The sequence below is a fragment of the Phaenicophaeus curvirostris genome, chromosome 5, assembly GCF_032191515.1.
Source record: "Phaenicophaeus curvirostris isolate KB17595 chromosome 5, BPBGC_Pcur_1.0, whole genome shotgun sequence".
In the NCBI taxonomy this organism is placed as follows: domain Eukaryota; kingdom Metazoa; phylum Chordata; class Aves; order Cuculiformes; family Cuculidae; genus Phaenicophaeus; species Phaenicophaeus curvirostris.
This window is the reverse complement of record NC_091396.1, coordinates 18,980,210-19,003,479: the sequence shown is the minus strand read 5'-3', so window position 1 is coordinate 19,003,479 and position 23,270 is coordinate 18,980,210. Positions and strand designations below refer to the sequence as shown.

Genomic DNA, 23,270 nt, shown 5'->3' with positions numbered 1-23,270 from the left:
AGGTAACACTAGAAGTCTTCAAACAATAAATAACAACTAGGATAATATTTTGGATCTTAAAAAAAATTCCTTTGGATAAAGAAAGCAAGCAGTTTTGCCAGCTTACTTAAGGGAAAGTGGAACCATCAGCATATCATGGATCCATTCCTGGAAAGGACTGACTGGAATCAAGAAAAAAAGTTGTGCATAGCCCCACACAGAATTCAGAGCTTCATAGCTCTCAGGCTCCATTTCAGCCAAATAAATATGTAATTTTTGAGCATTCACAAGACACTTTTCTGTTTTCTGAGATAAACTAATGCATTTTTAATTCACAATGTGAACCTTATTTTTAAAATTCAGATAAGGATGTCATAGGTTGTTCCATAACACCTACCATGAATTAAGAGCATTCAGTTTAAGATCATGCAGAAGGAAGTATGTGTACAGAGGAAGTGAAAGACTGTGTTCCAGCAAATGCAGAGCTGAATTATATTGTAAAGCTAAGCTTCTGCAATTACCTTGTAGGAAGAATAGTTACATTGAGACGAGAGTTTAGACAATGAAGCGCATTAATAACTTTTATCATGTTTTCATTTCACAGACCAGTATGCTCAGCACTGGTGTGGCCTGCTCTCTGACCCCATGGGACCTTTTGCTGCATGTCACTCAACGGTGAATCCAGAAATTTACCAGAAGGTACTTGGCTTTTAACTTTTTCCCACTTAAAAGACTCAGATATCTGTTGCTAACAACTGAAAGAATAACTTGCCAGCTAGGAGGAGATGCATTCCTGATAGTTCTTTTCAAGCCAAGGGTTCATTTTCATTTACACATCATAATAATTACTCCTTTGTAAAGGTATCTTTCTGTCCATTCCCAGGAAGATAAACTTACAGGTGTATTCCCACTACTCATATATTTAGATACAAACCTAAATGCTTGAGCTAGGAGCTTGGACTCGGGAATCAAAGGGTCAGAGGACAAAAGCCACCTGTCCTGAGATATAAGGAAAGCTTTAGTCATAACCTTAAGTAGCCCTTCTTTTAATTGCTCTGAACTGCTTTCAGAAGGCTTTTGCATGTATGCAAGGACAAGGCAAGAAGTGTGTGTAATGAGCAGCAAAGAGATTTAGGTCAAATGTGAACAAAAATGTTCCAGGAATTCAATGTGAGGAAGCTCTGGAAAAGACTGCCTGGGGAATTTACAAAATCCCCGTTATTGGAAATCTGTAAGATCGTGTTCAACAAACATCTTCTGCAATGGTAGTATTATAGTGACCTTATGCAGCATATCAACACTTCAAATCACTTCTTATTATCTTCATTCCTCTGGTGGAGAGAGCCCAAGTTCATAAGCCTAAGACTTAAAAGCTGGGTGGCACCAAATACCCTTTACTTGTTCTAAGTGTATATGACACAGTGGCTACAGACTGGATGTAGTTGGGAAACCTACCAACACCTGAAAAAGTAAAAAAAGTAAAAGAAAAAAGAAAAAAAAATAGTTTAAAATTCCGGACCTCTAATTACTCTTTCTCCCTGAACTGAATTGTTTTTGAAAGTGCTCAATGAAATCTTCAAAAGACAAATAAGCATACATTAACTTTCGTGTGTAAATCACACTCACTTTTATCTCCAGGGAACATGATGCTCTAAAAAGTATAGAGCAACATGGCTTGGACATGACAATCTGATGATCATATGTTGTCCTCTGTCTCTAGAACTGCATGTTTGACACATGTAACTGTGAGAAGAGTGAGGACTGCATGTGTGCTGCCCTTTCCACCTATGTCAGGGCCTGTGCTGCTAAAGGAGTTCTCCTCACTGGATGGAGGAGCAAAGCTTGCAGTAAGTTCTATATCCCTTTGCATCTTGGAAATGACCATCCAGAAGACCCCATGCAACATCTACTGGGGATATCCACAGTAAATTGCATTAAATTGTGTTTTAAGTATGGCGTTTTCTTTCAAGAATTTGAGGAGGAAAGGAATACTGTAGAAGACAAGCAGTAAGCAGGAAGAAATATAAAAAAGAGACATTGTTAGATTGCCTGCTCAAAATCAGCAGAAGCAACATGGGTCTCCATACTCTTGTAATAAAAATTAAACAAGTAGTGTGTTTCCCAAATATAAAAATAGCAATGAAGGAAAACCACACAATGCATTAATGTAATTGAACCTTTCTTGGTTCTTAACCTGGAGGAAACATTTGTATTTGTGACACGTTTATAGGGGAAAATTCTGCTCTAGCAGTACAAAAGAAAACTTACACTCTTGAGGATATCAGTGAGGCACAAGTATACACATTGACAGGCTTACCAGACTTACTTTACCTCAAATACTGCATTTATACTTACATTGATTCTTAAATGAACTATAAATATAACTCATCTTTTTACTCTCAAGCAAAATACACAACCTCGTGTCCAAAATCCTTGGAGTATACTTACAATGTCAATACCTGTCAACCCACCTGCCGGTCTCTCTGTGAGCCTGATGTCACATGCAACATCAAGTTTGTCCCAGTTGATGGCTGCACCTGCATAAATGGAACATACATGGATGAAAGTGGCAAATGTGTGCCTGCTTCTAGCTGTCCCTGTTACTACAAAGGAATGCCTCTGTCTTCTGGAGAAGTTATTCATGACAATGGTGTTGTCTGGTAAGAAATTTTTTAAGAAAAGAATGATATTAGATATAGGCAATCAGGAAATTATATATACATCATGCAATCTATTAAAATAAAATGCATTTATTTCCTTAATTATTTCAATACAAAAAATCATAGATCCTCAAGAACTGTTAGGTCTATCCATGTTTGAAAGATTGTATTTAGACTGTTACAAGAATTCAGCAAACCATACTGTGGTGGTTTAGCCTTGGCTAACAACCCAACTTCCACTCACTCCTACCCTTCCTTCCTCCCTTCCTTCCCACCACACATATTTTTCTTATCCATGGCTGCAAAAGACTCGTTCTGTGGTACAAGATGCTTAATAATCCCATGACATGTTACTCCCATAGGGATGGTATCCAAAGAACAGTTCCAAAGAACAGTTTCAACCAGGCAAATAGGTAGAGCAAACCTCTCTTTAAACAGAATATCCTTATATTTTGGTCTACTCTACTATAAAATATTTTTTAATAGTATGAACTATTCTGAAAAAGGACACATTTTCTCTGTTTTATCACACAGTAATTATTCATTATTTCAAATTCATTAGGAAATAAGCTGAAACTTAAAAAGGGACAGCAAAACCATAACCTTTCTCCTTTTCTTATAGCACTTGCACCAATGGAAAGCTGAGTTGCATTGGAGAGAAACCTGAACCAGGTAACATATCACTTAAGATTTTATTTAATAAACAAACACTGTCTTACCCTTCAGATGGCTGAAGCAAGTTATAACCCCTGGGTTACCCAGAGGGAAAGAATATTTGATCACCTCACTGAACATGAGGAGAAAACTGTCCTCATTTAAAATAAAATAAAAATGTGAAAAGCATAAAATAATACAAAGTAAACAGGACCTTTCTTTTCTTGTTTTTGCTTTGTTTTGTTTTGGTTGGTTGAGTTGTGATATTTTTTGGAAAGGAAGTGTTTCTCTACTCTAACTAAGCATTAATTTCTATGAGCAGTCCAAACATTAGCACAAAAGAGAGATGTGCATGACCTCAAAGCAATATTCAGTTTCTCCCTTCTGGTCAAATACATTATGTTAAGGTACACATCTCTTACAAAGGAGACTTTTTTCCCTTCAGTTTGGATTAAGGAAACACTAAGATATAACTACATGATTGATCTTACATTCTCATGGCTTTTCTCTCTTTCAGTCTGTGTACCTCCCATGGTCTATATTGACTGTGGCAATGCCACTACCGATATAGTAGGTGCGGGATGCCAGAAGAGCTGTCAGACTCTAGATATGGAATGTGTAAGTATAGACTCTTTATACCCAATTGAAAGCACGCTAGACTAGATCTCTTTTACAATTAACAGCTGCAATTACCCCTTTTGCAATTACTAGGCTCTTCCATCAGGGAAATATTTCTACTCATGTTTTCTATATGGTCCTTGCAGTACAGAACCGGCTGTGTCTCTGGCTGTGTGTGTCCTAATAACCAAGTGTTAGATGGCAAAGGTGGCTGTGTAGCTCCAGAAGACTGTCCATGTGTTCACAATGGGAATTCCTACAGTCCAGGCGAATCAATCAGAGTTGGCTGTAACAACTGGTGAGAGCATACTATCTTCAAGTATCTGAAAGGGAATAGCTAAAGTTCTATGTTTATTGCAGCATTTCAGTCTAATAGCATCAAGATTTACAGGAAGGAACCCTACATAAGGTGATCCACTTTGAACCTAAAAACCAGGCTTTGTCTGTTTTTTACAAGGGCACATGGCACATGGATGTTGTCATATTCCTTTGAACCAAGAAAGCTTTTTTCCTTACATTTTCATTTTTTCCTACATTTCAATACATCCAACAAGATTTGAAAATGTGAAAGATGTAAAGTGTAATGAAGTAACATAATCTTCGGGTAAATCCCGAACACTCTTGAGCAATGTTATAGTTCTGACAATAAACAGACCTTATTTTTTCATCATAGGCTTAACACATTTTAAAATTAGATAGATGCACATGCAGGAATGCACATATAACTATACCACGTTTTTACATTTGGAGTGTTTTTCTTCTTATATAGTACATGTAGAAACAGAAAATGGCACTGCTCTGAGGAACCTTGCTTGGAAACTTGTTCTGTTTATGGAGATGGGCATTACACCACCTTCGATGGCAAACGCTTTGATTTTGAAGGAGATTGTGAATATGTTCTAGTCCAGGTAACAGAGTCCTTTCCAGATTTTTGCATTGTTGAATGTACTTTGCATTGTACATATGTCCATGTAGCATAGTTAACATGGAGTATCATTCCCATATTTCAGAACTACTGTGGTCAACAAAGTATGAATCAGCGAACATTCAGTGTCATCACTGAGAACATTCCATGTGGCACTACAGGAACCACCTGCTCTAAGTCTATTAAAGTTTTCCTGGGGGTGAGTATTTTTCTTTAATAAGTTGTACTCCAGATTTAACGTGCCAGAAAGACAAGTGACAGGGGACAGGACAAGAGGGAATGGCCTCAAGCTCCGCCAGGGGAGGTTTAGGCTAGACGTTAGGAAAAAATTCTTTACAGAAAGGGTCATTGGGCACTGGAACAGGCTGCCCAGGGAGGTGGTTGAGTCACCTTCCCTGGAGGTGTTTAAGGGACGGGTGGACGAGGTGCTGAGGGATATGGTTTAGTGTTTGGTAGGAACAGTTGGACTCGGTGATCCGGTAGGTCTCTTCCAACCTGGTTATTCTGTGATTCTGTGATTCTGTGACAGAACAAGCTGTCCCAGACAGTCTGTATTATAGAAGTGCCTTCCAAGCCAGTGAAAATATTACTATACTTCTTTGCTCACTGCCAATGATTCTGCTCTCTGTTACAGAAAGCAAAGGAGACAATTCTAAAGAGACATTACTTAGTATGAGGCTGTTGAATAGAATAATTTTTATGATAATAGCATTTTTATTTCAATAATAGTTACTGGCAATATACAAAACTGCCCAATAGGTGACTTTTAAAATTTGCCCCTAACAACTTATTTTCCTGTCTTAGAACTATGAGCTTGTGCTCAGTGATGGACGCTCTGATGTCATCCAGAGGACACCTGGAGGAAAAATGCCATTCCAAATCCGTTCCATGGGCATCTACCTGGTGGTTGACACTACCGTTGGCTTGATTCTCATGTGGGACAAGAAAACCAGTATATTCATCAAACTTAGTCCAAGCTTTCAGGTACATTTCAAAATTGAAAATGACTGGATAAAATGTCTCTTGAGTTACATTCATGTTCTCTCTGAAATTAAATAATGGAAATTTAGGCTGTAAGCAGATGACTGGAAGAGCAGCAATTGCATATTACTATCATGTATGGCATGATAGCAACTACATCAGTAGCTTTCTTCATGAAAAGCCATCACTGAAGAAGTATTTTCAAGATTAGATAAAACTGATTAGCTCAATGCTAACAAAAAACCCATGAATCTACTGTGCTTCCTGTTCTTATTCTTCCTAACATGAAAGGTATTTTATGAAAATGTCCAAGACTGTTACCGAAAAGGCCCAGATAGATAACCTTAAGTAGGATTAATCCTGAAGTCTGTTACCCACAGATACTGAGAAACTGTACCTTACTGATCTTTGTACTTTGTGTTTATCCTTGTGCAGGGACACGTCTGTGGACTTTGTGGAAACTATGACGGCAATGGAAACAATGACTTCACTACACGGAGTCAGTCTGTGGTAGGAAATGTGCTGGAGTTTGCCAATAGCTGGAAAGTATCTTCTAGTTGCCCAAATGCCAATCGTACCAAGGATCCATGCACTGCAAACCCATACAGAAAAGCCTGGGCACAGAAGCAATGCAGCATCATTACCAGTGAAGTGTTTGCAAAGTGCCACTCACAGGTATGACAAAAACTTCAGTCTTAAAATCTCTTGAGCCAGAGATTGCATTAATTTTTAGGTAGGATAGCTGAAAAATACACCAAAATTCATGTGGTCATGCTTGATGAAGTGAAGCCAGATCAAGTCCCAGGGAAACTGCATAGATCGTACATTCACTTTAACTTCCTCAGCTTGTGCCTTGAAATTGATAGTTGGGCGTGGGGGTGGGAGGGGACAATTACAGATCTCAGGATATGTCTGTTTTCTACTAATATAAATATCAGTCACCTCATATATATATGTGCTAGCTTGTAGTAATGTCACAGCATTCTTTCTGCAAAGATATCTTGAACAGTGAATAGTTCTTACCTCTACGACTTATTAGGAATAACTTTATTCTATGTTTTCCTCTTGATTTTTAAAAGCATTCTCATTGTTTCTTCCTTCTTATCTTTCTTGCATATACAGAGTTGTCAGTTTCAGATATTTTATTCAGCTTTCTTATGACAGTGAATGCCTTATTAAGGAGGACAGATGAAAGAAAATTCAAATGTTTCCTCCAACAGGTTGAGCCAAATGAATATTACCAAGCATGTGTGGATGATGCTTGTGCCTGTGACACTGGAGGAGACTGTGAATGTTTCTGTACAGCAGTAGCCGCCTATGCTCAAGCATGCAATGAGCTGGACATCTGCATTTCATGGAGAACCCCATCCATTTGTCGTAAGTTTCACTCTACTAGTTTTTGAAGGGAATGAAAACACAGAAGAAAAAAAGAAAAACTCATAGAACGAAGAAAGAAAAAAAGGATAAAATTGTATTTGTAAGAGGCAGTGCTGTATTCTAAAAACAGCCAAAACCCCCACCATGCAAGTTGCATAATGACCAGATGCTGACTTGCCTTCTTAAAATTAAACCATTGATAGTAACTATACCAGTGGTATCATTAGTGCCTGACTTGCTAGTGAATGATGATACAGAACAGATCATCTACAATACTATATTATATTACATTACATTACATTATATTACACTCCCATCTGTCTACATGAGTGCATACTAGCTAAAATCAGTGAATCAATTAATGATCTTTCATGTTTAATGTGTAATTGTGTTTTATGCATTATAACTTTATCGGTGTCAAAAGGTAGTAGAAATGTAACAATTGTATTAAATTAGAAATAAGACAATATACTGTTCACCACCTATGCAATTACGCTGAACACATGGCATTTTTATCCAGCAAAACTGAAAGACTGTAGAGCAAAAATATATTCTGCTGTTTTCCTTCTTCTAGCTCTATTCTGTGATTACTACAATCCCCAAGGAGAATGTGAGTGGCACTACAAGCCATGTGGAGCCCCTTGTATGAAGACCTGCAGTAATCCAAGTGGAAATTGCCTTCATGAGTTGAGAGGTTTAGAAGGTAAACATAATTATGCATATCCTATTCTACTTATAAAAAAGCTGAAGTGCAATATGATTAACAAAATTTATATTATTCAGTATATGACATGTTTCTATTATAAATTACATGAAGATATTTTCTAATAGTGTCTTACTCACTAATGTATCGTGAACTTGTTTGGAGTGAAGATGAGAACAAAATACTTCAAGGCTTTATTGCAATCAAAGAAACAACAATAACAGAATCTGAAATTCCACTTACCATATGGAATAATTTGGGGAAAGCAGATATAAGCAGAACACAGCATCACTTCTACATGTGAAAGGCTTAGTGTCAACATAACTAATTGTTTATTGCAGGCTGCTATCCACACTGTCCTAAGAATAAGCCCTATTTTGATGAAGAAACCATGACTTGTGTTCCTAATTGTGGCTGCTATGAAAATGGAAAAAATTACAAACCAGGAATGCAGATGCCTCCACAGCAGAACTGTCAATCATGGTAAGATTAATAAAGATTTTTCAATGTTGAGTTTACAGCTGTGGAGCATAATTCAACATGCATTAAGTTTTTTTTTAGCCTGAATTTGTACAGCAGAACTGATTATCTGACTCAGAGAAGATAGGGCATTTCTACATTTAAACACACAATGAATGGCAAAGGATTGATAGAAAAAATTGAAACAATAAATGATGTTGTGAGCCAATATATTCACATTCTTCATCTTTTTTTTTTTACAGTGAATGCACAAATCATGGCAAAAAATGCAAATACGATGAATATGGTATGTTGTTTATTTGAGTAGGATACATTTGATGTACTCTGCTCTGTGTTTCAAATACCAAGGAATAACGCTCTCTCTTGATTTATAGAATGTGTCTGCATTTATGAGGGGTGGAAATACAACTATAAAGAAGTGGTCTACAACACTACAGATGGCACAGGAGGATGTATTGTCGCAACCTGTGGTCCCAATGGAACGCTTGAAAGGGTTGTCTATGAATGTCCAATCTCAACATCACCCACAACAACAACATTTCACTTCAGCACTACACCACCTGCCACTGTTTCCACAGGTACATCTTTTATAGCCCATAAGAGCATATTCTGTTCATTAGTGAGTAAAACCATGCCCACACTCATAAGATAAACGAATTAAAACAGCCTCAAAATAAATGACAGTAAGTCTTACTTTTTTTAGCATTTGGTTTCAGTCAGTATTCAGTAACCAAATCAATACTAGGAAATAAACATAGAAAATAAAACAACTTCTGAAACAAATGGAAACCACTGAACATTAGTTTGCTACTATATTTTGCTTATATTCCTAGTGATTCATAAAAAAAACAATATTAAGAGTTATTGTTTGTAATGGTAACTATTTCTGTACCTGGAATATTGTAACTATTTCTAAATCCATTCTTTAATGAATGAATAATTCATTATTTTTCCTATTAAATTATAGAATGTTTACTTTCTATAAAACTCCTAGTAGGCTTCATGGTATTTAGATTTACAGCACTAAGTAGATTGCTTGGATATTGGCATTGAGATACTGAAATGTTCATTTCTAGAATTCCTGTTCAGCATTCTTCAGGTTGTTAATCTCTAATTACTATGGACACATGCTGTGTGGCTGTGTAGTGAAATAAGTATTCAATATAAAATTTAGAACTACAGTTTTTGAAATCACAGAAATCACCAGCGCTCCTGGAATTCATTAGCTATTTTCCAGACATTTCACAATGAAACTTCACCTACAAAGGCTTGTGGACTGCTCTTCAACCAATAAATAGTTTCTTAAGACCAGAGCTAAAGTAGAAAGAGTAGAGGTACTAATAATGCTGCACTGGACATCATTTACTTCAAATGGAGGAGCAAAGACAACACAGCATATAACACAAGGAGTCAACTCATTTGGAAAAACGAAGTACCTATACATCTCAATGGATAGACTAAATGTTGTTCTTTCCATTGCATGTGAATCTGGGCTTTGACATTCTGGAGACACTAATAATAATTGAAACAAGATAAAAAAACAAGCAAGCATTTACACTGAAACAAATCCAAAAAATAATTTGATTCTTTTCCCCCACAAATGTGTATGTAATAAACCAGAGACTTATTTCAGCACCTTGTGAAAGGTAATTGGTATACTCTTGGAAAGTGACACACATCGTATTAAATTGTAAGTATATTAAACTTATGCACCACAGGCTCAAAATGCAAGTAAAGAATCTTGGAAAATTTTTGAATGCGTATAATATAAGAAAAAAGATAATATACACAGGAATTTATTGCAAGTTTTGTGACCTGATTTTGTTTTTCTTTCACAGTATCACCAACTACATCAGTATGTGTTCATGAAGTCTGCGAGTGGTCAGAATGGTATGATGGGAGCCTGCCAACCCCTGGCTACAATGGTGGAGATTTTGAAACCTTTAATGATTTGAGAGCTAAAGGTTATGAAGTCTGTAAAGCTCCACGGGCTGTTCAGTGCAGAGCAGAGAAATTCCCTGACATACCATTGAAAGACCTTGGCCAAGAAGTAGAATGCAGTAAAACAAGTGGACTCCTATGTTACAACAAAGATCAAATTTCAACAATGTGCAACAACTATGAAATCAGAATCCTATGCTGTCATTTTGTACCATGCTCTTCCACACCATATTTCAGCACATCAACACCAATCACAACTGTAGCTAAGACCACTGAAACATCAAGTTCAATTGAAGAAACATCATATTCAACTTCTACACCACCACTTATTACAACTTCAGAAAGTACAATATTAACAACTTCAGTTCCTATAGAAACAACCAGAAGCACCACTAAAATGACACCTATCACCACTTCTCCATCAACAACTCCTCACTGCATTAAAGAAGAATGTCACTGGTCAATGTGGTATGATGTCTATTACCCAGGGTCTGGATATGATGATGGAGATTTTGATACAATTCAGAACATAGAAAAAAAGGGATACAAAGTCTGTGATAACCGAAAGGAAGTTGAATGCAGAGCAGTAAGGTTTCCGAACACACCATATAAACTCCTAGAGCAAAATATCACTTGCAATACAAAAGTAGGTTTGAAATGCTACAATAAAGACCAATTACCACCGATTTGCTACAATTACAAATTAAGATTCAAATGCTGTGAAAATATAACTGTCCCATGTGAGCCAATCATACATCCACATACAACTACGCAACAAACAAGAACAACCAAAATTTTTTCAACACCTCAAAGTACATCATCAACAGAATTAACGACAACACCAATCTTACACACTAAGCATAAAACAACTACAATATCAACAACTCCACCAGAAACCGAATACATTCATAGCAGAACTACAACACCAACAACAATGCAAACCCAAACAGAGACATTAACGTCTAGATCAACAACACAGCAAACTATATCATATTTTCCCAGCGCGACCGCCACCACCACCCAGTCCACCACCACCTGCCAGCTTGAGTGCTCCTGGACCGAGTGGTTTGACGTCGACTTCCCGTCCTCGGGGCCCAACCAGGGAGACTTTGAGACCTACCAGCACATCCGCGCCGCCGGGAAGGAAGTCTGCCAGCAACCCAAGGAAATTGAGTGCCGGGCGGAGGACTACCCCGAGGTTGCCATCCAGCAGCTCGGACAGGTTGTGCAGTGCGACGTCCACTATGGACTGGTGTGCAAGAACGAAGACCAGACCGGCAAGTTAAAGATGTGCCTCAACTACAAGATCCGTGTCTACTGCTGCAGACCCAACAGCAACTGCCCAACCAGCACGCCCGTAACCACCTCCAGCCCCACCACCGTCACCACCTCCAGAACTCCAACCTCCACCACCGTCGTCACGACCTCCACCTCCACGCCCTACCCCTCCACCACCCTGCCAACCTCCTCAGAAACCACTTCGCAAACCTACACCACCACCACCACCAGTCCCACCCCAACACCTAGCACATACTCCCCCAGCGCGACCGCCACCACCACCCAGTCCACCACCACCTGCCAGCTCGAGTGCTCCTGGACCGAGTGGTTTGACGTCGACTTCCCGTCCTCGGGGCCCAACCAGGGAGACTTTGAGACCTACCAGCACATCCGCGCCGCCGGGAAGGAAGTCTGCCAGCAACCCAAGGAAATTGAGTGCCGGGCGGAGGACTACCCCGAGGTTGCCATCCAGCAGCTCGGACAGGTTGTGCAGTGCGACGTCCACTATGGACTGGTGTGCAAGAACGAAGACCAGACCGGCAAGTTAAAGATGTGCCTCAACTACAAGATCCGTGTCTACTGCTGCAGACCCAACAGCAACTGCCCAACCAGCACGCCCGTAACCACCTCCAGCCCCACCACCGTCACCACCTCCAGAACTCCAACCTCCACCACCGTCGTCACGACCTCCACCTCCACGCCCTACCCCTCCACCACCCTGCCAACCTCCTCAGAAACCACTTCGCAAACCTACACCACCACCACCACCAGTCCCACCCCAACACCTAGCACATACTCCCCCAGCGCGACCGCCACCACCACCCAGTCCACCACCACCTGCCAGCTCGAGTGCTCCTGGACCGAGTGGTTTGACGTCGACTTCCCGTCCTCGGGGCCCAACCAGGGAGACTTTGAGACCTACCAGCACATCCGTGCCGCCGGGAAGGAAGTCTGCCAGCAACCCAAGGAAATTGAGTGCCGGGCGGAGGACTACCCCGAGGTTGCCATCCAGCAGCTCGGACAGGTTGTGCAGTGCGACGTCCACTATGGACTGGTGTGCAAGAACGAAGACCAGACCGGCAAGTTAAAGATGTGCCTCAACTACAAGATCCGTGTCTACTGCTGCAGACCCAACAGCAACTGCCCAACCAGCACGCCCGTAACCACCTCCAGCCCCACCACCGTCACCACCTCCAGAACTCCAACCTCCACCACCGTCGTCACGACCTCCACCTCCACGCCCTACCCCTCCACCACCCTGCCAACCTCCTCAGAAACCACTTCGCAAACCTACACCACCACCACCACCAGTCCCACCCCAACACCTAGCACATACTCCCCCAGCGCGACCGCCACCACCACCCAGTCCACCACCACCTGCCAGCTCGAGTGCTCCTGGACCGAGTGGTTTGACGTCGACTTCCCGTCCTCGGGGCCCAACCAGGGAGACTTTGAGACCTACCAGCACATCCGCGCCGCCGGGAAGGAAGTCTGCCAGCAACCCAAGGAAATTGAGTGCCGGGCGGAGGACTACCCCGAGGTTGCCATCCAGCAGCTCGGACAGGTTGTGCAGTGCGACGTCCACTATGGACTGGTGTGCAAGAACGAAGACCAGACCGGCAAGTTAAAGATGTGCCTCAACTACAAGATCCGTGTCTACTGCTGCAGACCCAACAGCAACTGCCCAACCAGCACGCCCGTAACCACCTCCAGCCCCACCACCGTCACCACCTCCAGAACTCCAACCTCCACCACCGTCGTCACGACCTCCACCTCCACGCCCTACCCCTCCACCACCCTGCCAACCTCCTCAGAAACCACTTCGCAAACCTACACCACCACCACCACCAGTCCCACCCCAACACCTAGCACATACTCCCCCAGCGCGACCGCCACCACCACCCAGTCCACCACCACCTGCCAGCTCGAGTGCTCCTGGACCGAGTGGTTTGACGTCGACTTCCCGTCCTCGGGGCCCAACCAGGGAGACTTTGAGACCTACCAGCACATCCGCGCCGCCGGGAAGGAAGTCTGCCAGCAACCCAAGGAAATTGAGTGCCGGGCGGAGGACTACCCCGAGGTTGCCATCCAGCAGCTCGGACAGGTTGTGCAGTGCGACGTCCACTATGGACTGGTGTGCAAGAACGAAGACCAGACCGGCAAGTTAAAGATGTGCCTCAACTACAAGATCCGTGTCTACTGCTGCAGACCCAACAGCAACTGCCCAACCAGCACGCCCGTAACCACCTCCAGCCCCACCACCGTCACCACCTCCAGAACTCCAACCTCCACCACCGTCGTCACGACCTCCACCTCCACGCCCTACCCCTCCACCACCCTGCCAACCTCCTCAGAAACCACTTCGCAAACCTACACCACCACCACCACCAGTCCCACCCCAACACCTAGCACATACTCCCCCAGCGCGACCGCCACCACCACCCAGTCCACCACCACCTGCCAGCTCGAGTGCTCCTGGACCGAGTGGTTTGACGTCGACTTCCCGTCCTCGGGGCCCAACCAGGGAGACTTTGAGACCTACCAGCACATCCGCGCCGCCGGGAAGGAAGTCTGCCAGCAACCCAAGGAAATTGAGTGCCGGGCGGAGGACTACCCCGAGGTTGCCATCCAGCAGCTCGGACAGGTTGTGCAGTGCGACGTCCACTATGGACTGGTGTGCAAGAACGAAGACCAGACCGGCAAGTTAAAGATGTGCCTCAACTACAAGATCCGTGTCTACTGCTGCAGACCCAACAGCAACTGCCCAACCAGCACGCCCGTAACCACCTCCAGCCCCACCACCGTCACCACCTCCAGAACTCCAACCTCCACCACCGTCGTCACGACCTCCACCTCCACGCCCTACCCCTCCACCACCCTGCCAACCTCCTCAGAAACCACTTCGCAAACCTACACCACCACCACCACCAGTCCCACCTCAACACCTAGCACATACTCCCCCAGCGCGACCGCCACCACCACCCAGTCCACCACCACCTGCCAGCTCGAGTGCTCCTGGACCGAGTGGTTTGACGTCGACTTCCCGTCCTCGGGGCCCAACCAGGGAGACTTTGAGACCTACCAGCACATCCGCGCCGCCGGGAAGGAAGTCTGCCAGCAACCCAAGGAAATTGAGTGCCGGGCGGAGGACTACCCCGAGGTTGCCATCCAGCAGCTCGGACAGGTTGTGCAGTGCGACGTCCACTATGGACTGGTGTGCAAGAACGAAGACCAGACCGGCAAGTTAAAGATGTGCCTCAACTACAAGATCCGTGTCTACTGCTGCAGACCCAACAGCAACTGCCCAACCAGCACGCCCGTAACCACCTCCAGCCCCACCACCGTCACCACCTCCAGAACTCCAACCTCCACCACCGTCGTCACGACCTCCACCTCCACGCCCTACCCCTCCACCACCCTGCCAACCTCCTCAGAAACCACTTCGCAAACCTACACCACCACCAGTCCCACCCCAACACCTAGCACATACTCCCCCAGCGCGACCGCCACCACCACCCAGTCCACCACCACCTGCCAGCTCGAGTGCTCCTGGACCGAGTGGTTTGACGTCGACTTCCCGTCCTCGGGGCCCAACCAGGGAGACTTTGAGACCTACCAGCACATCCGCGCCGCCGGGAAGGAAGTCTGCCAGCAACCCAAGGAAATTGAGTGCCGGGCGGAGGACTACCCCGAGGTTGCCATCCAGCAGCTCGGACAGGTTGTGCAGTGCGACGTCCACTATGGACTGGTGTGCAAGAACGAAGACCAGACCGGCAAGTTAAAGATGTGCCTCAACTACAAGATCCGTGTCTACTGCTGCAGACCCAACAGCAACTGCCCAACCAGCACGCCCGTAACCACCTCCAGCCCCACCACCGTCACCACCTCCAGAACTCCAACCTCCACCACCGTCGTCACGACCTCCACCTCCACGCCCTACCCCTCCACCACCCTGCCAACCTCCTCAGAAACCACTTCGCAAACCTACACCACCACCACCACCAGTCCCACCCCAACACCTAGCACATACTCCCCCAGCGCGACCGCCACCACCACCCAGTCCACCACCACCTGCCAGCTCGAGTGCTCCTGGACCGAGTGGTTTGACGTCGACTTCCCGTCCTCGGGGCCCAACCAGGGAGACTTTGAGACCTACCAGCACATCCGCGCCGCCGGGAAGGAAGTCTGCCAGCAACCCAAGGAAATTGAGTGCCGGGCGGAGGACTACCCCGAGGTTGCCATCCAGCAGCTCGGACAGGTTGTGCAGTGCGACGTCCACTATGGACTGGTGTGCAAGAACGAAGACCAGACCGGCAAGTTAAAGATGTGCCTCAACTACAAGATCCGTGTCTACTGCTGCAGACCCAACAGCAACTGCCCAACCAGCACGCCCGTAACCACCTCCAGCCCCACCACCGTCACCACCTCCAGAACTCCAACCTCCACCACCGTCGTCACGACCTCCACCTCCACGCCCTACCCCTCCACCACCCTGCCAACCTCCTCAGAAACCACTTCGCAAACCTACACCACCACCACCACCAGTCCCACCCCAACACCTAGCACATACTCCCCCAGCGCGACCGCCACCACCACCCAGTCCACCACCACCTGCCAGCTCGAGTGCTCCTGGACCGAGTGGTTTGACGTCGACTTCCCGTCCTCGGGGCCCAACCAGGGAGACTTTGAGACCTACCAGCACATCCGCGCCGCCGGGAAGGAAGTCTGCCAGCAACCCAAGGAAATTGAGTGCCGGGCGGAGGACTACCCCGAGGTTGCCATCCAGCAGCTCGGACAGGTTGTGCAGTGCGACGTCCACTATGGACTGGTGTGCAAGAACGAAGACCAGACCGGCAAGTTAAAGATGTGCCTCAACTACAAGATCCGTGTCTACTGCTGCAGACCCAACAGCAACTGCCCAACCAGCACGCCCGTAACCACCTCCAGCCCCACCACCGTCACCACCTCCAGAACTCCAACCTCCACCACCGTCGTCACGACCTCCACCTCCACGCCCTACCCCTCCACCACCTTGCCAACCTCCTCAGAAACCACTTCGCAAACCTACACCACCACCACCACCAGTCCCACCCCAACACCTAGCACATACTCCCCCAGCGCGACCGCCACCACCACCCAGTCCACCACCACCTGCCAGCTCGAGTGCTCCTGGACCGAGTGGTTTGACGTCGACTTCCCGTCCTCGGGGCCCAACCAGGGAGACTTTGAGACCTACCAGCACATCCGCGCCGCCGGGAAGGAAGTCTGCCAGCAACCCAAGGAAATTGAGTGCCGGGCGGAGGACTACCCCGAGGTTGCCATCCAGCAGCTCGGACAGGTTGTGCAGTGCGACGTCCACTATGGACTGGTGTGCAAGAACGAAGACCAGACCGGCAAGTTAAAGATGTGCCTCAACTACAAGATCCGTGTCTACTGCTGCAGACCCAACAGCAACTGCCCAACCAGCACGCCCGTAACCACCTCCAGCCCCACCACCGTCACCACCTCCAGAACTCCAACCTCCACCACCATCGTCACGACCTCCACCTCCACGCCCTACCCCTCCACCACCCTGCCAACCTCCTCAGAAACCACTTCGCAAACCTACACCACCACCACCACCAGTCCCACCCCAACACCTACCACATACTCCCCCAGCGCGACCGCCACCACCACCCAGTCCACCACCACCTGCCAGCTCGAGTGCTCCTGGACCGAGTGGTTTGACGTCGACTTCCCGTCCTCGGGGCCCAACCAGGGAGACTTTGAGACCTACCAGCACATCCGCGCCGCCGGGAAGGAAGTCTGCCAGCAACCCAAGGAAATTGAGTGCCGGGCGGAGGACTACCCCGAGGTTGCCATCCAGCAGCTCGGACAGGTTGTGCAGTGCGACGTCCACTATGGACTGGTGTGCAAGAACGAAGACCAGACCGGCAAGTTAAAGATGTGCCTCAACTACAAGATCCGTGTCTACTGCTGCAGACCCAACAGCAACTGCCCAACCAGCACGCCCGTAACCACCTCCAGCCCCACCACCGTCACCACCTCCAGAACTCCAACCTCCACCACCGTCGTCACGACCTCCACCTCCACGCCCTACCCCTCCACCACCCTGCCAACCTCCTCAGAAACCACTTCGCAAACCTACACCACCACCACCACCAGTCCCACCCCAACACCTAGCACATACTCCCCCAGCGCGACCACCACCACCACCCAGTCCACCACCACCTGCCAGCTCGAGTGCTCCTGGACCGAGTGGTTTGACGTCGACTTCCCGTCCTCGGGGCCCAACCAGGGAGACTTTGAGACCTACCAGCACATCCGCGCCGCCGGGAAGGAAGTCTGCCAGCAACCCAAGGAAATTGAGTGCCGGGCGGAGGACTACCCCGAGGTTGCCATCCAGCAGCTCGGACAGGTTGTGCAGTGCGACGTCCACTATGGACTGGTGTGCAAGAACGAAGACCAGACCGGCAAGTTAAAGATGTGCCTCAACTACAAGATCCGTGTCTACTGCTGCAGACCCAACAGCAACTGCCCAACCAGCACACCCGTAACCACCTCCAGCCCCACCACCGTCACCACCTCCAGAACTCCAACCTCCACCACCGTCGTCACGACCTCCACCTCCACGCCCTACCCCTCCACCACCTTGCCAACCTCCTCAGAAACCACTTCGCAAACCTACACCACCACCACCACCAGTCCCACCCCAACACCTAGCACATACTCCCCCAGCGCGACCGCCACCACCACCCAGTCCACCACCACCTGCCAGCTCGAGTGCTCCTGGACCGAGTGGTTTGACGTCGACTTCCCGTCCTCGGGGCCCAACCAGGGAGACTTTGAGACCTACCAGCACATCCGCGCCGCCGGGAAGGAAGTCTGCCAGCAACCCAAGGAAATTGAGTGCCGGGCGGAGGACTACCCCGAGGTTGCCATCCAGCAGCTCGGACAGGTTGTGCAGTGCGACGTCCACTATGGACTGGTGTGCAAGAACGAAGACCAGACCGGCAAGTTAAAGATGTGCCTCAACTACAAGATCCGTGTCTACTGCTGCAGACCCAACAGCAACTGCCCAACCAGCACGCCCGTAACCACCTCCAGCCCCACCACCGTCACCACCTCCAGAACTCCAACCTCCACCACCGTCGTCACGACCTCCACCTCCACGCCCTACCCCTCCACCACCCTGCCAACCTCCTCAGAAACCACTTCGCAAACCTACACCACCACCACCACCAGTCCCACCCCAACACCTAGCACATACTCCCCCAGCGCGACCGCCACCACCACCCAGTCCACCACCACCTGCCAGCTCGAGTGCTCCTGGACCGAGTGGTTTGACGTCGACTTCCCGTCCTCGGGGCCCAACCAGGGAGACTTTGAGACCTACCAGCACATCCGTGCCGCCGGGAAGGAAGTCTGCCAGCAACCCAAGGAAATTGAGTGCCGGGCGGAGGACTACCCCGAGGTTGCCATCCAGCAGCTCGGACAGGTTGTGCAGTGCGACGTCCACTATGGACTGGTGTGCAAGAACGAAGACCAGACCGGCAAGTTAAAGATGTGCCTCAACTACAAGATCCGTGTCTACTGCTGCAGACCCAACAGCAACTGCCCAACCAGCACGCCCGTAACCACCTCCAGCCCCACCACCGTCACCACCTCCAGAACTCCAACCTCCACCACCGTCGTCACGACCTCCACCTCCACGCCCTACCCCTCCACCACCCTGCCAACCTCCTCAGAAACCACTTCGCAAACCTACACCACCACCAGTCCCACCCCAACACCTAGCACATACTCCCCCAGCGCGACCACCACCACCACCCAGTCCACCACCACCTGCCAGCTCGAGTGCTCCTGGACCGAGTGGTTTGACGTCGACTTCCCGTCCTCGGGGCCCAACCAGGGAGACTTTGAGACCTACCAGCACATCCGTGCCGCCGGGAAGGAAGTCTGCCAGCAACCCAAGGAAATTGAGTGCCGGGCGGAGGACTACCCCGAGGTTGCCATCCAGCAGCTCGGACAGGTTGTGCAGTGCGACGTCCACTATGGACTGGTGTGCAAGAACGAAGACCAGACCGGCAAGTTAAAGATGTGCCTCAACTACAAGATCCGTGTCTACTGCTGCAGACCCAACAGCAACTGCCCAACCAGCACGCCCGTAACCACCTCCAGCCCCACCACCGTCACCACCTCCAGAACTCCAACCTCCACCACCGTCGTCACGACCTCCACCTCCACGCCCTACCCCTCCACCACCCTGCCAACCTCCTCAGAAACCACTTCGCAAACCTACACCACCACCACCACCAGTCCCACCCCAACACCTAGCACATACTCCCCCAGCGCGACCGCCACCACCACCCAGTCCACCACCACCTGCCAGCTCGAGTGCTCCTGGACCGAGTGGTTTGACGTCGACTTCCCGTCCTCGGGGCCCAACCAGGGAGACTTTGAGACCTACCAGCACATCCGCGCCGCCGGGAAGGAAGTCTGCCAGCAACCCAAGGAAATTGAGTGCCGGGCGGAGGACTACCCCGAGGTTGCCATCCAGCAGCTCGGACAGGTTGTGCAGTGCGACGTCCACTATGGACTGGTGTGCAAGAACGAAGACCAGACCGGCAAGTTAAAGATGTGCCTCAACTACAAGATCCGTGTCTACTGCTGCAGACCCAACAGCAACTGCCCAACCAGCACGCCCGTAACCACCTCCAGCCCCACCACCATCACCACCTCCAGAACTCCAACCTCCACCACCGTCGTCACGACCTCCACCTCCACGCCCTACCCCTCCACCACCCTGCCAACCTCCTCAGAAACCACTTCGCAAACCTACACCACCACCACCACCAGTCCCACCCCAACACCTAGCACATACTCCCCCAGCGCGACCGCCACCACCACCCAGTCCACCACCACCTGCCAGCTCGAGTGCTCCTGGACCGAGTGGTTTGACGTCGACTTCCCGTCCTCGGGGCCCAACCAGGGAGACTTTGAGACCTACCAGCACATCCGCGCCGCCGGGAAGGAAGTCTGCCAGCAACCCAAGGAAATTGAGTGCCGGGCGGAGGACTACCCCGAGGTTGCCATCCAGCAGCTCGGACAGGTTGTGCAGTGCGACGTCCACTATGGACTGGTGTGCAAGAACGAAGACCAGACCGGCAAGTTAAAGATGTGCCTCAACTACAAGATCCGTGTCTACTGCTGCAGACCCAACAGCAACTGCCCAACCAGCACGCCCGTAACCACCTCCAGCCCCACCACCGTCACCACCTCCAGAACTCCAACCTCCACCACCGTCGTCACGACCTCCACCTCCACGCCCTACCCCTCCACCACCCTGCCAACCTCCTCAGAAACCACTTCGCAAACCTACACCACCACCACCACCAGTCCCACCCCAACACCTAGCACATACTCCCCCAGCGCGACCGCCACCACCACCCAGTCCACCACCACCTGCCAGCTCGAGTGCTCCTGGACCGAGTGGTTTGACGTCGACTTCCCGTCCTCGGGGCCCAACCAGGGAGACTTTGAGACCTACCAGCACATCCGCGCCGCCGGGAAGGAAGTCTGCCAGCAACCCAAGGAAATTGAGTGCCGGGCGGAGGACTACCCCGAGGTTGCCATCCAGCAGCTCGGACAGGTTGTGCAGTGCGACGTCCACTATGGACTGGTGTGCAAGAACGAAGACCAGACCGGCAAGTTAAAGATGTGCCTCAACTACAAGATCCGTGTCTACTGCTGCAGACCCAACAGCAACTGCCCAACCAGCACGCCCGTAACCACCTCCAGCCCCACCACCGTCACCACCTCCAGAACTCCAACCTCCACCACCGTCGTCACGACCTCCACCTCCACGCCCTACCCCTCCACCACCCTGCCAACCTCCTCAGAAACCACTTCGCAAACCTACACCACCACCACCACCAGTCCCACCCCAACACCTAGCACATACTCCCCCAGCGCGACCGCCACCACCACCCAGTCCACCACCACCTGCCAGCTCGAGTGCTCCTGGACCGAGTGGTTTGACGTCGACTTCCCGTCCTCGGGGCCCAACCAGGGAGACTTTGAGACCTACCAGCACATCCGCGCCGCCGGGAAGGAAGTCTGCCAGCAACCCAAGGAAATTGAGTGCCGGGCGGAGGACTACCCCGAGGTTGCCATCCAGCAGCTCGGACAGGTTGTGCAGTGCGACGTCCACTATGGACTGGTGTGCAAGAACGAAGACCAGACCGGCAAGTTAAAGATGTGCCTCAACTACAAGATCCGTGTCTACTGCTGCAGACCCAACAGCAACTGCCCAACCAGCACGCCCGTAACCACCTCCAGCCCCACCACCGTCACCACCTCCAGAACTCCAACCTCCACCACCGTCGTCACGACCTCCACCTCCACGCCCTACCCCTCCACCACCCTGCCAACCTCCTCAGAAACCACTTCGCAAACCTACACCACCACCACCACCAGTCCCACCCCAACACCTACCACATACTCCCCCAGCGCGACCGCCACCACCACCCAGTCCACCACCACCTGCCAGCTCGAGTGCTCCTGGACCGAGTGGTTTGACGTCGACTTCCCGTCCTCGGGGCCCAACCAGGGAGACTTTGAGACCTACCAGCACATCCGCGCCGCCGGGAAGGAAGTCTGCCAGCAACCCAAGGAAATTGAGTGCCGGGCGGAGGACTACCCCGAGGTTGCCATCCAGCAGCTCGGACAGGTTGTGCAGTGCGACGTCCACTATGGACTGGTGTGCAAGAACGAAGACCAGACCGGCAAGTTAAAGATGTGCCTCAACTACAAGATCCGTGTCTACTGCTGCAGACCCAACAGCAACTGCCCAACCAGCACGCCCGTAACCACCTCCAGCCCCACCACCGTCACCACCTCCAGAACTCCAACCTCCACCACCGTCGTCACGACCTCCACCTCCACGCCCTACCCCTCCACCACCCTGCCAACCTCCTCAGAAACCACTTCGCAAACCTACACCACCACCACCACCAGTCCCACCCCAACACCTAGCACATACTCCCCCAGCGCGACCGCCACCACCACCCAGTCCTCCACCACCTGCCAGCTCGAGTGCTCCTGGACCGAGTGGTTTGACGTCGACTTCCCGTCCTCGGGGCCCAACCAGGGAGACTTTGAGACCTACCAGCACATCCGCGCCGCCGGGAAGGAAGTCTGCCAGCAACCCAAGGAAATTGAGTGCCGGGCGGAGGACTACCCCGAGGTTGCCATCCAGCAGCTCGGACAGGTTGTGCAGTGCGACGTCCACTATGGACTGGTGTGCAAGAACGAAGACCAGACCGGCAAGTTAAAGATGTGCCTCAACTACAAGATCCGTGTCTACTGCTGCAGACCCAACAGCAACTGCCCAACCAGCACGCCTGTCACCCTTTCCAGCTCCATCACCAGTAGTTCTACACCAGAGATATATAGCACCAGTTCTTCTTCTACTCCTATGTCTACGCCATGTTTCTGTAAAATTGGGGATCATGTTTTCTCACCTGGTTAGTTCACAGTTTTTTATCAGTCTATATATATATGTCATTAAAGTTTGGGTTTTTTTTTTTTTATTTTTATTTTTTATAGGTTTTCTCGAATATTTTTTACTTTTTTTTCTTTATGTTATCATTCTTTAAAATCTTTATTCTTT

At 49.0% G+C, this 23,270-nt stretch overlaps 1 protein-coding gene across 1 annotated transcript in view; it reads left to right on the top strand.

The window, feature by feature from the left end:
- The window catches only part of MUC5AC (mucin 5AC, oligomeric mucus/gel-forming), a 49,656-nt gene that overhangs the window by 14,131 nt on the left and 12,255 nt on the right, over positions 1–23,270 (top strand). The window contains exons 16-31 of the mRNA XM_069857121.1: positions 584–678; positions 1,700–1,826; positions 2,384–2,639; positions 3,262–3,311; positions 3,811–3,911; positions 4,058–4,209; positions 4,681–4,819; positions 4,922–5,035; positions 5,641–5,820; positions 6,253–6,492; positions 7,038–7,194; positions 7,769–7,897; positions 8,239–8,380; positions 8,620–8,663; positions 8,752–8,955; positions 10,216–23,124. Of these exons, the coding sequence (XP_069713222.1) occupies positions 584–678; positions 1,700–1,826; positions 2,384–2,639; positions 3,262–3,311; positions 3,811–3,911; positions 4,058–4,209; positions 4,681–4,819; positions 4,922–5,035; positions 5,641–5,820; positions 6,253–6,492; positions 7,038–7,194; positions 7,769–7,897; positions 8,239–8,380; positions 8,620–8,663; positions 8,752–8,955; positions 10,216–23,124 (15,039 nt within the window). The remainder of the gene's footprint in view (positions 1–583; positions 679–1,699; positions 1,827–2,383; positions 2,640–3,261; positions 3,312–3,810; positions 3,912–4,057; positions 4,210–4,680; positions 4,820–4,921; positions 5,036–5,640; positions 5,821–6,252; positions 6,493–7,037; positions 7,195–7,768; positions 7,898–8,238; positions 8,381–8,619; positions 8,664–8,751; positions 8,956–10,215; positions 23,125–23,270) is intronic.